This window comes from Dryobates pubescens, chromosome 28 (genome assembly GCF_014839835.1).
Source record: "Dryobates pubescens isolate bDryPub1 chromosome 28, bDryPub1.pri, whole genome shotgun sequence".
In the NCBI taxonomy this organism is placed as follows: Eukaryota; Metazoa; Chordata; class Aves; order Piciformes; family Picidae; genus Dryobates; species Dryobates pubescens.
The window spans coordinates 13,998,150-14,010,893 of NC_071639.1; the positions used below are offsets into that span (position 1 = coordinate 13,998,150).

General features: G+C 54.1%; 1 protein-coding gene across 5 annotated transcripts in view; it reads left to right on the forward strand.

Moving 5' to 3' along the window:
- The window catches only part of USP45 (ubiquitin specific peptidase 45), a 36,763-nt gene extending 24,414 nt beyond the window's left edge, over positions 1 to 12,349 (forward strand). For 3 of the 5 annotated variants that reach the window (XM_054174119.1, XM_054174121.1, XM_054174120.1), the window contains exons 10-18: positions 1,126 to 1,207; positions 2,673 to 2,764; positions 5,029 to 5,085; positions 6,603 to 6,746; positions 7,708 to 8,374; positions 8,908 to 9,005; positions 9,365 to 9,451; positions 10,078 to 10,231; positions 11,397 to 12,349. In XM_054174119.1, coding sequence (XP_054030094.1) covers positions 1,126 to 1,207; positions 2,673 to 2,764; positions 5,029 to 5,085; positions 6,603 to 6,746; positions 7,708 to 8,374; positions 8,908 to 9,005; positions 9,365 to 9,451; positions 10,078 to 10,231; positions 11,397 to 11,530 — 1,515 coding nt within the window. In that variant the 3' untranslated portion in view covers positions 11,531 to 12,349. Of the gene's footprint in view, positions 1 to 1,125; positions 1,208 to 1,437; positions 1,925 to 2,672; positions 2,765 to 5,028; positions 5,086 to 6,602; positions 6,747 to 7,707; positions 8,375 to 8,907; positions 9,006 to 9,364; positions 9,452 to 10,077; positions 10,232 to 11,396 lie in introns of those variants that run through there. The other 2 variants (XM_054174122.1, XM_054174123.1) reach the window with 2 other exon arrangements.
- Positions 12,350 to 12,744: the final 395 nt, after the last annotated feature.

Genomic DNA, 12,744 nt, shown 5'->3' on the forward strand with positions numbered 1-12,744 from the left:
AAATAAATGGTTCAACGCGCTAATGCCGACAAAGGGCTTGCTTATGGCCCTGAACCCATTTAGGGTGCTCGACTTCATGAATTACCTATTGATTAGTCCTTTTAGTGTATTGCTGGCTTCAAGATGAACAAAGCTGAGCTGGGGGCGGCTGGAGTTAATTCACAAGCCAGGTCACACACTCCGAAGGTAGGAGGGTGACTTGGTCTGATGGCTGCCTGAACTGGAAACCAACCCCCAGCGCTGTCTGTCACCAAACGCGCTGGAAATGTCTGTTGGTGCCTGCAGCTGAGAGCCGTTTGTGCTTTTCTCACTGGGATGCAGGGCTTGAGGTACCTGCAGAAGGTTTGTGGGAGGCTGGGCTGAGCTGCTGCTTGTACCAGCCCATGACCTGTATCTGCTGCCTAGTCTCAGGTGATAGAAGGAGAGGAAATGCCAGGGGAAGGTTAGGTTGGAGATGAGGAAAATGCCCTTGCTGCAGGAGTGGTCAGGGACTGGCACAGGCTGCCCGGGGAGGTGGTGGAGTCCCCAGCCCTGGGCTGCTCAGGAAATGCGTGGCTGTGGCACCTGGGGCTATGGTTTAGTGGCCATGGTGGGATTGGGTTGAAGGTTGGACTGGATGAGCTTGGAGGTCTCTTCCAGCCCAAAGAGTTCTGTGATTCTGTGTCTGAGGCACACAGCACATCCCACCCAGGGCCACTGCAGCAGTTTGCATCTTTGTGGTTCTTCTTTCCAAGGAAGCATTGCTGCAATGTGCAGCATTGGAAAACAAAGAGGAGTAATAAAACCACTGCCCAAAGGCATTGCAGTCAGGGTGTTAAAAGACACCGAGCTGCTTTCAGCAGTGCCAGGTCCATCAGTCCATTCTTCAGCAGTTTCCCCCCAGAAGCAGGAGGAATGGACAGTATTTGTTCCCTGGAAACCTCAGCTTGGTGACCCCTGAGCAACTCCCTTTCTGAGGGCTGGTTACCTGCTGAGGTTGAGCTCCTGCAGTTGTGACACTCGCTGAGTGCCAAGAGCAGCAGCCTGTTTCAGGGGGCTGGGCTGCAGCCTGCCCCGCAGTGAGAGCTGTAGGTGCTTGCCTGGAGAGCCTCGCTGACTGCCCCTCTCTTTCTCCTTCACTTGCAGCGTATTCAAACGGGTATCTTAAAGGCATTCAATAATCCCACTACTAAGACAGCTGATGAAGAAACCAGAAGGAAAGTCAAAGGTACGCAAGTCTGTAGTGAAAGCTTTTGCCAGGGCACCCGGGTTTGAGTCCCATTCTCTGCAGCCCTGCCTAGTGCCCAGAGCAGCGGCGGGGCGGGGACGGCAGTGCAGCTCTAGTGCCACCTAGTGCGGGGTCCGCCGCCTGGAGAGCTCGGAGCCTGCTCGGCTCAGAGCCTGCAGCTTGCTCTGCCGGGGAGAGGCTTCCACTGCACTGAAAATGCCTCCTTTCAGGAGAGATGGAATGGAATTGTGTCTTCTAAAGCAGCCTGCTGCACCCTGGGGTGTGTCACAGAGCCGCAGTTACTGCCTGGCTCAGAGGAGTGAAACTGATTTCTGTCAGCTGACTGATCACAGAATCCCAGAGTGCCAGGCTGGAAAGGACCCCAAGGATCATCTGCTCCAACCTTTCCAGGTGATAGTGGAGGGGCCCAGCACCCTGTCAGGCTGAGGCTTCAAAGCACCCAAGGGAGGGGACTCCACTGCTTGCCATGGGAGATGATCCCACCGGTGATGCTGCAGGCACTCCGTGGTTACAGAGCCAGGGGAGCTGGGTCAGGACGCTGTGTTCCACATCAGTGCTGAAGTTGTTTCTGTGGCTCTGTGTTTCTGCTGAAGCTCTCATTCCAGGCAGTGAGTTTTAATTTCAAATCCTGGTCATAGTTAAGCTGCTTTGGAAGTTTCCCTTCCCAGATCTGCAGCAGTTAAGGCCCCCAGCGACAGGAGGGGTAACAGGCACGCAGCTGGACAGCACAAGTTCCAGCTGAACATGAGGAGGAGCTTCTGCACTTGAAGGGTGGAGGAGCCCTGGAGCAGGCTGCCCAGAGAGCTTGTGGAGTCTCCCTCTCTGGAGACATTCCAAACCCACCTGGATGTGTTCCTGTGTGACCTTCTCTAGGTGCCCCTGCCGTGGGAGGGGGGTTGGGCTGGGTGGTTTCCAGAGGTCCCTTCCAACCCCTCCCATTCTGTGATTCTGTGATACAGATGGATTGGAACAGCCTTTCCCCCTCATTTTTGTGGAGTTCCTTCTTCATTCCTTAGCATTCTCTGGTTTGCAAAGCCATCCCAAGGCAGTGACAACCTGTCTGGTAGCCCAGGGAGGCTGCGGCTGCCCCCTCCCAGGAGGTGCAAGGCCAGGCCGGATGAGGCCTCGAGCAGCCTGGGCTCATGGGAGGTGTCCCTGTCTGTGGCAGGGGGGTTGGAGTAGATGATCCTTAGGGTCCCTTCCAACCTGAGCCACTCTAGGATTCTGTGACCATTCTTCTGTCAGAGTAGGTGGGGAAGGGAAGGCTCAAAGGGAAGCCTCTGGCTGAAGTGTGCAGATGTGGAGGTGCTGCAGCATGGGAGGTCACTGTGTTGTGCTTTGGAACTGTTGCTTTTCCTAATGCACCTGGGGCAGTTTGTTGTGCTTTTGGTGTGCCAGGGGTTGTGTTCTCTTTCCCATTTAAAAAAGGCAAATGTTTTTTCAGCATATGGAAGAGAGGGTGTGAAGATGAACTTCATAGATAGGATCTTTGTTGGTGAATTGACTAGCACTGTCATGTGTGAGGAATGTGAACATGTAGGTATTCTGGTTTGCTGTGGAATAGATCACTCCTGGGTTGATCACCTTGTCTTCAAAGTATAAAATTGGGCTCTCAATTTTATACTTGCTCCTTTGTTTGTTAAAAACCAAACCAACCACCAAAACTTGATTGCAAGTTTCTCCTCTCAAGTGATTTATCCCTTCCTTAAAGCATTCTCCTCCCCAACCTGTCAATTCCAAAAGGATTCAAGCACTGAGCTTGATTTGACATCAGATTAAGGCTGGAGGTGCCAAATTCTGCCCTCATCCCTGTGACACCAATTGGCTTGGATGCTGGGAAACACCTGCCTGCAACCATGAATCCTCCTGCCTGCTCTTCTGGAATGTGTATTTGCTGGGGTGTATTTTCTTGGCCATGGGGGTGGTGGAACACTGGAGCAGGTTGCCCAGGGAGGTAGCTGAGGCCCCATCCCTGGAACTATTCAAGGTGAGGCTGGCCAAGGCTCTGAGCAACCTGATCCAGTGGAGATGTCCCTGCTGAGTGCAGGGGGTTGGACTGGATGAGCTTTGGAGGCCACTTCCAGCCCAGCCCATTCCATGAGTCCATACCTGACAATTGGGACTGACATCCTTTGGATGAGTAGGAGTGGGGAAATGCTGAAGTGGCCTTTTGATCTGGGAGTATGTAATTAACACAATAAGCTAATGAGCAGCAGAGTCCTTCCATGATTAATCTGACTGACATCTCATCATCAATGCTTCCCTTAGAACCTTTAACTCTGGAAGAGGAAGGAATGAAACAGAAGCTGTGATTTGCATGACTTGTCTAACTGAATGTGACATTCTGTGTTTGCCTTAAAACATTATATTTCATGTTATAGAGATAAGTAAATGAGTCTGACTAAGTAAGGCCAGTCCTGCAGGACCAGGTAACGACCCCTGTCTGTGATGTGCAGATGACACCTCACTGTGGTGCTGCTAGCAATGAAGAACTCTCACCCCACCCAGAAGAGAGGTTGTCTGTATTCTGTGTGTCTCACTGATTCTTGCTGGGTTTTTGTGTCTCTGCCTGCACAGGACTCAGGAATTTGCTGGCTGTAGCCCTCAGAAGGAGTTTCACACGGGCTGTGCTTTGCCTGCATGGGCAGAGAGGCTTTGGGCTGGTGTTTGCTGGTGCAGGCTGACCCTTTAGAGGCAGCCCTGTGTGGACAGCTCTCCTCAGGCACTCACTTACAGTAGTTTTTATCCCAGTTCTTGCTTTACTGGACCCTAGATCTTGCTGAGTCCCTCACATGACAGGTAAAAAGAAGCCTACAGTCCCTGTCAGTGTCCCAGGCAGGAGAGAGGGTCACAGGCACAGCAGAAGGGAGGAGAGGGGCAGGGATCTACTGGAGAGAGGCCAACAGAGAGCTGTGAGGATGATGAAGGGACTGGAACATCTCTCCTGAGCAGAAAAACTGAGAGCCCTGGGGCTGTTCAGTCTGCAGAAGGCTGAGAGGGGATCTGATCAGTGCCTGTCAGTATCAGGGGTAGGTGTCAGCATGAAGGTGCCAGGCTCTGTTCAGTGGGGCCCAGTGACAGGACCAGCAGGTACAAGGTGGGACACAGGTGTCCCTTCCAGCCCAAGCCATTCTGTGGTTTGCCAGATATTTCCAGCTTCACCTGAGATCTTATTTGGCTTTGGGAAGGCAGAGGCCAGGGTGGGTACAGAGAGGAAAGCTGTTTGGTTCTTCCCAGTCCTCTTCCCCCCAGCAGCTGGATCCATTTAGCAGTGGCTGCTGTCTGCTCTGGGTGCCAGCCTCTCAGACAGCTTTTGGCTCCAGCCAGCAAGCCTGACAGTCTTTTCTGAGAGCAGCAGGTCAGGGCCTGCCACCTCCCTGGCAGTCCCCAGCCCCTGCTGCTGAGCAGGGCAGGAGGTCAGACACCTCCTGCAGAAGTGTCCAGGCTCAGTGAGCTTTCTGCAGAGCTGAACCATCTAGAAGGCCCTTGAAAACCTGTCTGGAGCTCAGAGAAATGGAGCCCCACAGTGCCTGGAGGTGCAGTCTGTGCCTTGGCCTTTGTGTCTCATTGCTGAACTTCTGTGCAGTGTTAGGAAGAGAACCAGAGCTAACTTAAAATCCAGTAGGAAGAGGCCCAAGCCCCACAGTAGCTGGAAGTTCTTCATTGTGGTGTGATACAGCCTGCTTGTACCTAATTAGCTTCTTGTCTAGTTCCTGGTAACTGGTGTTAAAGAGGGAGTTGTGTGCTACACCTGGGTAATGTTCTTCCCATTTAATCTGCATTTTCTCTTTTTCTTCAAGATTTCAACAGTAAAAGAACCTTTCATTGATCTTTCACTGCCTATAATAGAGGAGAGGGTAAGAAACAGAACCTGTGGCCACTCACTCTTGCTTCCAGAGGATTGTTCTCCCAGAGCTTGGTGGAGGTGTTGATGTGGATGGGCACAGCTTGGGTTTCAGGCCTGGCAATGTGTCCCTGCCCCTGAATGCTGCACTGCTGTGGTTTGCTTCAGCTGTAGACACAGTGTGGGAAGAGCAAACAGCTGGAGAGGAGTCCAGCCTGGCACCAGTGGCCACTGGCACTCAGAGGGTGTGGAGAGCTGAGGTGGGCTGCACTCAGTGGTGGGTTTGGTGTGTCCTCTGACAAGGATGGCTCTGAACTCTCAGTGGAAGGGCAAGAAGGTTAGATTCTGGCATCTGGAGAAGCTGAGTGCCTTGGGCTGAGATGCACCTGTGGGATGAGACAGTGTACAAGTGGAGAGGCTTTGGGCAGGTGCTGTGCTGGTGGTGGTGGCATTTCAGAGGAGGAGGGCACCAGTCCTATCTCAGTGGTGCCCAGCAACAGGACAGGGGGGAGCAGGCACAGAACTGAACATCACAAGAGCAATTCCTTCAGCTCAGGGGTGGTGGAGCACTGGAACAGGCTGCCCAGGGTGTGGAATGTCTCCAGGGGTGGAGGCTGCACCTGTTGGATTCTCCATCTCTGGAAGTGTTCCAGACCCACCTGGATGTGTTCCTGTGTGGCCTTCTCTGGGTGCCCCTGCCCTGGGACTGGATGATCTCCAGAGGTCCCTTCCAACCTCCACCATTCTGTGATGAGCTGCAGGGGAGCTGAAGGAATAACCTTTGGCTTTGTGGGACTTGGGCCTTTCACTGGAGAGCTGGGGGTAGGCTGGGAGCTGCCCTTCCCCCACCCTGCCTGTGTCTGTGTGTATTTAAGGGAGAATATGCAGTGTCATATTTAACCCTGCATAACCTCAGCCCTTCTGCAGACACCAGCTGTGTTCATTAGGGCTTCATCTTCATTGCTGCATGGAGTGCAGATGCCTGTGGCAGTGGAAGCTTTAGGGGCAGTTGGTGGAGCTGGGCCTCTGCTCCCTGGCTCCCCTGTGGGACCTGTTGGCTGTTAGCAGTTGTGCACTGAATCCCCACCCCTGGAGGTGCTTCAGAGAGGCAGAGCTGTGGTGCTGAGGGCCATGGCTTAGCCCCAGCCTTGGCAGAGCTAGAGAAGAGTTGGATTGGATGATCTTGAAGGGCTTTCCCAACCAAAACAATTCTCTGAGCCTGGTCATCTCTGTCCTTAAGCCTGGAGACAGCACTGCCACCAGCATGCTTGTAGAGCTCTAGAGGAGGTAACCTGATTCTGTGCCAGAACTTTGCACCATTCCTACTTCTTGTGGCTCTCAGCTGACCCTTCAAAGATGTTGGCAGTGTGTTTATGATGAACAAAGCACAAAGGAACCTTAAACCCCAGCTGAGGGGCAGCTGCTTGGGGTTAGGTAGGGTCTTGTTTTCCAAAGTGAAACCCCAGCTAGGCTGCAGAGGAGCTCACACAGGCACCTGCCCTGCCCTGATTTTTCTCTCTGATTCCTTAGGTTGCAAAGCCTGTGCCTTTGGGAAGGACAGGCAAAGGTAAAAGTGCGCAGGAGGCAGATGTTGCTCAGTATAGCTGTGCTTCTCTCACTGCACTCAACAACCAGCCCAAAATGGGCAAGAAGCAGGCTGGAACAAAGGATAAGGTAAGAAAGACTCCCACCAGCCAGTCCTCTCAGTGCTGACCCTCCTGGGGCAGCAGGGGTGGCAGTTCTCTCCCTGGGGGGCTTTAGACATGTGGCTGACACAGGCTTGCTTTAAAATGTGGAGGTGATGTGAAGTGTGACCAGTGAGTCATCTGGAACCAGGGAGGGGAATTCTCTTCTTGAGCTGCTCACCAGCTAAGGGCTCTGATGAGAGGCCAGGGGATGAGCCTCAACTTGAGAAGCTTTTAGAGGCTCAAGCTTGATTAAGTGGATGCCACTGCAGCTGTCACACAGTGCCCACAGTTAGCTGGGCCAAGTATTGATCTGACCCCAGGATAATGCTCTTAGCTGCTGGGGTGTAGGTTTCTAATCCTAAATGGCTTTAAAAAGATCTCAAGGAAATCAGCTGGCTTAAAGGTGTCTGAGGTGGGAGAGCAGGAAAGGGCAGGGCTCTCTGGAGGCAGGCAGAGGGAAGGCAAGGTGCAGGGCTTGAAGTCAAGCACACAAAAGGCTCTTGACATTCAGCATGCAGATGTTGGATGGGCCTGGAACATCTGGTGAGGAAAGGCTGAGAAGGGATCTGATCAAGGCCTACAAGTATCTGAAGGGAGGGTGTCAAGGGGAAGGGGCCAGGCAGTGACAGGACAAGGGGCAGCAGTTCCACCTGAGCATAAGGAGAAACTTCTTTGTGGTGAGGGTGCTGGAGCCCTGGAGCTGCACAGAGAGCTTGTGGAGTCTCCTCTGGAGACTTTCCAGACCCTTCTGGATGTGTTCCTGTGTGAGCTGCCCTGGGTCATCCTGCTCTGGCAGGGGGTTGGACCCAGTGGTCTCCAGAGGTGCCTTCCAACCCCTACCATTGTGCGAGGGATGATTAGCTCTGAACCTGTCAGGTCCCCCCGGCTGTGTAGGTGGCAGCTCTGGCTCCCGCCCCTCCCTCTGTCACTGCCGCCCTCGCTTCCAGAACCAGCTGAACCAGGAGAGACGGCTGGCCCGGAGAGCCGCTGCCAAGGAGGGGGAGAGAGGGCCTGGCATCATGCAGGAGAAGGGCAAGAGGCTGGAGCCGGAGGGCGGCCCCGGCGCGCCGCGCTCCAAGGACTCGAGCGCCGAGTGCGCCGTGGGCAGCCAGACTGAGGGCAGCGAGAAGGAAGCCAGCCGCTCCGAGAGCAGCTTCGACGCCGACAGCGAAGCCTCGGAGAGCGAAACCGCTCTGAAGCAAGCGGCCTCCAGCCCAGCCTGCAGCTCCTCTGCTCTGCAGATCAGCCGCATCAGCATGACAATGGCGCACGGCAAAGCGGCGGCCAGCGGCGAGGAGGTGATTGCCAGTGCCATGGCCAAGCTCGGCTTCTGCGGTGCCGTGAGCGAAGAGAAGAAAGCGAGCCGTGGGGACCCCGCGCTGGGGCTGCCCCACACCGCCCTCCTCGCAGTGGACAAATCCTCCCTGCCCCAGAGCCCCCAGAACGCTTTCCAGACACTGTCCCAAAGCTACATAACCAGCTCCAAGGAATGTTCTGTGCAGTCCTGCCTTTACCAGTTCACCTCCGTAGAGCTCCTAATGGGCAACAACAAACTGCTGTGTGAGAGCTGCACGGACAGGAAACAGAAGTACCAGAGGAAGACCAACTCCACAGGTAAAGGGCTGGTGTCTGCCTGGGCTCCAGTCTGGGCCTCCCTCTTGTGGCTGCACGGAAAACGTCTCCCCAAGCAGGACTTGCTTGTAGGGACTGCAAGCCTTGCCCTGCAGAGGCAGCAGGGCTGCGTTTCATTAGGACGTAGTGGGAGCTGGAGCTCCGAAGGGGGCTGGCAGCTTTCCTTGATTGTATCCCAGAGCAATGCTTCAAAGATGGCTAGCAAAGGAAGGGGTGCATCATGCCATGTCAGCCTTCCCTGTTCACTGCCATCCTAGCTTTGAAAGAAATGCTTCCCTGTGCAGCTCAGGCAGCTCACATACTCAGGGCAGTGCTGGAGTGCAGGGAGTGAGAAAAGACTCTCCTGTTGCTGCACAGAGCTCCCCTGGCCTGCTAGGCTCGCCAAATCAGATGGGATTCTTACCAGGTCACTGCAGCACCTCTCTCTTCTGTCAGGTTAGAAACTCCCCCCAGTGTGTGCTGTGTGGTGGGGGCAGCTTACTGCACCTGACCAAGGGTTCTGCTCACTCCTGCAGAAAGGAAGCTGGAAGGGGTCTACACAAACGCCCGGAAGCAGCTGCTGATCTCCTCCGTTCCTGCTGTCCTGATTCTCCACCTGAAAAGATTCCACCAGGTAAAAGGCCCAAAGCCTTCTCCCTTGCTCTGCTGAGCAGGCAGTCCTTGAAGGGTCACTGTGCATCCTGGGATTTGCTGCTCTCCATGGACAGCTGGTGGAACAACTGCTGGAAGCGTGCTTGTGGTTCTGGGACCACACTCGGGGGCCTTTGGCAGCTTCGGGGTGCGTTTGGCTCCTGAGAGGAGCCAGGGGAACCTCTCCTGTGGCCCTCAGGCATGGGTGGAAAATGTGACACAGTGCTTGCAGCAGTCACAGTCTCACCTTGCTGTGCTGATCTCAGGAGCAGAACAGCAGAGCTCAGCTTGGACAGGCTTCCTGGGAGTGTTCATTTACAGCTCGGTGTTTGGCTTTTCCAGGCTGGGCTGAGCCTGCGGAAGGTGAACAGGCACGTGGATTTCCCTCTCATCTTAGACCTGGCACCCTTCTGTGCTGCATCCTGCAAGGTACCCACTCCACAGCTTGCTTTCTGTTGTGTTTCAACAGCTGTCCTGAGCAGAACTTAAACTGGACCACAGAATCCCAGAATTGTTTGGCTTGGCAAAGCCCTTTCAGAGCACCCAGCCCAACCAGTCTCTGCCTCTGCCAGGGCTGGGGCTAAGCCATGGCCCTCAGCACCACAGCTCTGCCTCTTGGGAACACCTCCAGGGATGGGGATTCAGCCACTTCCTGTGCAGCCTGTGCCAGGCTGTGAGAACCCTTTCAGGGAAGAAGTTTCTTCCAATGTCCAACCCTAACCTCCCCTGGAGCAACTTGAGGCCATTTCTTCTCCTCCTGTCACTTGTTACTTGGGAGAAGAGACCAACCCCCACCTCACTCCAACCTGAAGGGGCTGGCACAGGCTGCCCAGGGGGGAGGTGGTTGAATGCCCATCCCTGGAGGCACTCAGAAGATGCAGAGATGTGATGCTGAGAGACAGGGTTTAGCCCCAGCCCTGGTAGTTAGGTGATGGCTGGGTTGGATGAGCTGAAAGGGGTTTCACTGGAAAGGATTCTCTGAGTCTAAGAAGACACAAGTTGCAGAGCTGTGTCCATGGGCTGGGAACTGATGAGTGTCTGTTGTGTGTGTGCAGAACGTTGCAGATGGAGCCAGAGTGCTGTACAGCCTCTATGGAATCGTGGAGCACAGTGGGTCCATGAGGGGTGGTCACTACACAGCCTATGTCAAAGTCAGGACCCCCTCCAAGAAGCTACTGGAGCAGATGAATGCCACTAGGAACGTTCTGGGTATGTCCAAACACAGCTCCCTTGCCCTGCCAGCAGAACTAAAAGCAGCCACTGGCTCCAGCTGCTTCCCCCTGAGGGGATTTAGAGCAACTGATTGTGTCAGCTCAGGATACTCTGCTGCTTTTAGGGCCACATAAATGAATTCTCTTTTGTGCCCTGTTACACCCAGCACATGCCCTGCTTCTCTACTAACCCCACCCAGAGCTGAGTGAGCAGTGGGGTTCTGGTGCAGTTAGGCAGAATTGATGGAAACCTCTCCTCTCTTTCCTGCTCCAAATTGTCTCTCCAGGTGAATCCCTGTGCCTGGTCAAATGTCACCTTTGGGCATTTTAAGGTGTCCTACGAGCCAAATTCAGGACCACTTCAGTGGCATTTTGTGTCTGTGGGAGCACTGCACATACCTTAGGCAGGGACATCTTTCCATGCTTCCACCTGGAATACCCTGCTCCCGTGGGAACAGCAGGAAACTTCTTTGTGGGGGACAGGAGGTTTGCTGGAGGGTTTCTGGTGCTGCTTGGAGCTCAGCAGCCTGTTCTCCTCCCTGTGCTTTGGGTAAGCAGAGTGAAGGAAGGTGCTGGGCTGGACTCTGTTAGTGATGTGTGGAGGCCAGAATGCTGAGCTGTCAGAGTAAGGGAAAGAAAGGGAGTGTGCTTTGGTGGGGGCAGTGGGAGCCCAGCACTGCCCTCTGCGGTGTCCCTCTGCATTTGAAGCTCAGTTCCCAGAAGGACAACTTCTGGTATTCTCTTGGAAAGGGAGAGGGAAGCCTCCCTCAGTCTCCTGCTGCCCTTGCAGTGATTGTTAGAGCAGAGCAGATCTTTTTGTGGGTTTAATCTTGCACTGATCAGCTTCTGAAAGAGGATTTTTGTTCCCTGTCAGGACTGTCTGTGTGCTGGCATAACTCACTGCTAGAACTCAGCCAGCTGTGCTTGCAGTCTTTGGCCTTCGGGAGTGATGGCAGCACACATTTGTCAGTGGTGTCTCCCAGCAGCTTCTCTTGCAGTACCTTTTGGCCTGGAAGTGTCAGTCTAGACACCCTGGAGTGCACCTGAGTGAGGAGCTGTTCTTGTGGGTGAGCAGCTGCTCTTGGTGTGGGGATCCCCACTGTGTGTGCTCGGATGGTGACACTTCAGGCAGCAACCAACTTCCTTCTGCTTTTGCCTTGCAGGTTTCAAAGAAGCCATGGGAGCCTCAGGAGGGCAGTGGGTGTATGTTAGCGATGCCCACGTTCAGATGGTGCCAGAGGCCAGAGTTCTGGCTGCCCAGGCATATCTCCTTTTCTATGAAAGGTTGTTGCTCTAGTTCCCAGCAGTGCACCTGAGCAGATGCTAGTGGCTAGCTGATCTCATCTAAAGCTGCAGTGCTAAGAGTACCTGTAAATATTGTGCCTTCATCTTGTCAAGAATTTCTCCTGTGTGGACTCTGAAGTTCAGTCAAGCTATTAGAAGTTCCTGAATGGTTCTCTTGCAGTATGCACTTTGCCAAACATGTCCCAGTCCTGGCTTTGTTAAACCCCACTGCTGTTAGAATGCCAGATGCTGCCCTAGCCTCCCGAGGTCTGTGTGAAGCTGGGGTCTGATCTTCATGAAGAGAAGCTTAGACCCATGGCTCTGCTGAGTTAAAATACTGATAGTGTTAAGTGCCTGGATTTGCTGCTGTCCAGAACCCCAGAAAGCATTGCTGTGACCCAGGCCAGACCCTTCCCAGCCCTGGGTGTTAGCTGCTGAGGTCTCTGCAAACAAGAACCTGCCAAGTCCTGCTGCTCCCAGGTGTGGTCAGTGGGATGCAGAATGCCACCAGACTGGAGTACCACCAGCTGCCTGTGGGTGAAGTGCTGGGGCTGGGAACAGGTTGGGAAATCGCAGCTCTGCAGAGCCAGAGTCCTGAGCTGCCTCCCCAGCCTCGGCAGCAGTCTGCTCCTGGTCTCCTAGACGTAGCCCCTGGTGTGCAGAGCCTGCCCTGGGCAGGTGCTGTGCACACCACGCCTCCAGCAACGTGCAGTGTCAGTGGAGCTGCTGGGAAAGCCAGCTGCAAATCCTTCTCCTGTATTTAGGACATTTTTAGCTCCCCCCTGCTGCCAGGGTACAGATCCAAGCTCGTGTGTGGTGGGGGAGTGCTGTTCCATGAATTTGTCTCTGTTCCTGAAGACTTTTCTCGCAGGAGTAATAAACTAGACATTATTTTTGCACTGTGTGTGAGCTGGGCAGTAAATGATGGCTTTGGCTCTCTGGCCTCACTGGAGGACTGCAGCTGGCCCCGTGGCAGAAGCTGTTTCTGGGCCCTCTTTGGAGCTGCTGCTTCTTTGGGTAATTTCTCCTCTCCCTCCCAGAGAACACCACAGATAGAGCTGAAGATCAGAATCTGCTGACTCATTTCAAGCTGTGTGGTGACTAATTTATTGAGTGAGCAGTTCCTTAAATACAGATCACTCCTGTCACAATCCCATCCTGTCCAATTTGCTTTTGGGTAGGGGACAGACCACTTCTTCCTGCCTGTCTCTTTCCACTCAGGGAGAG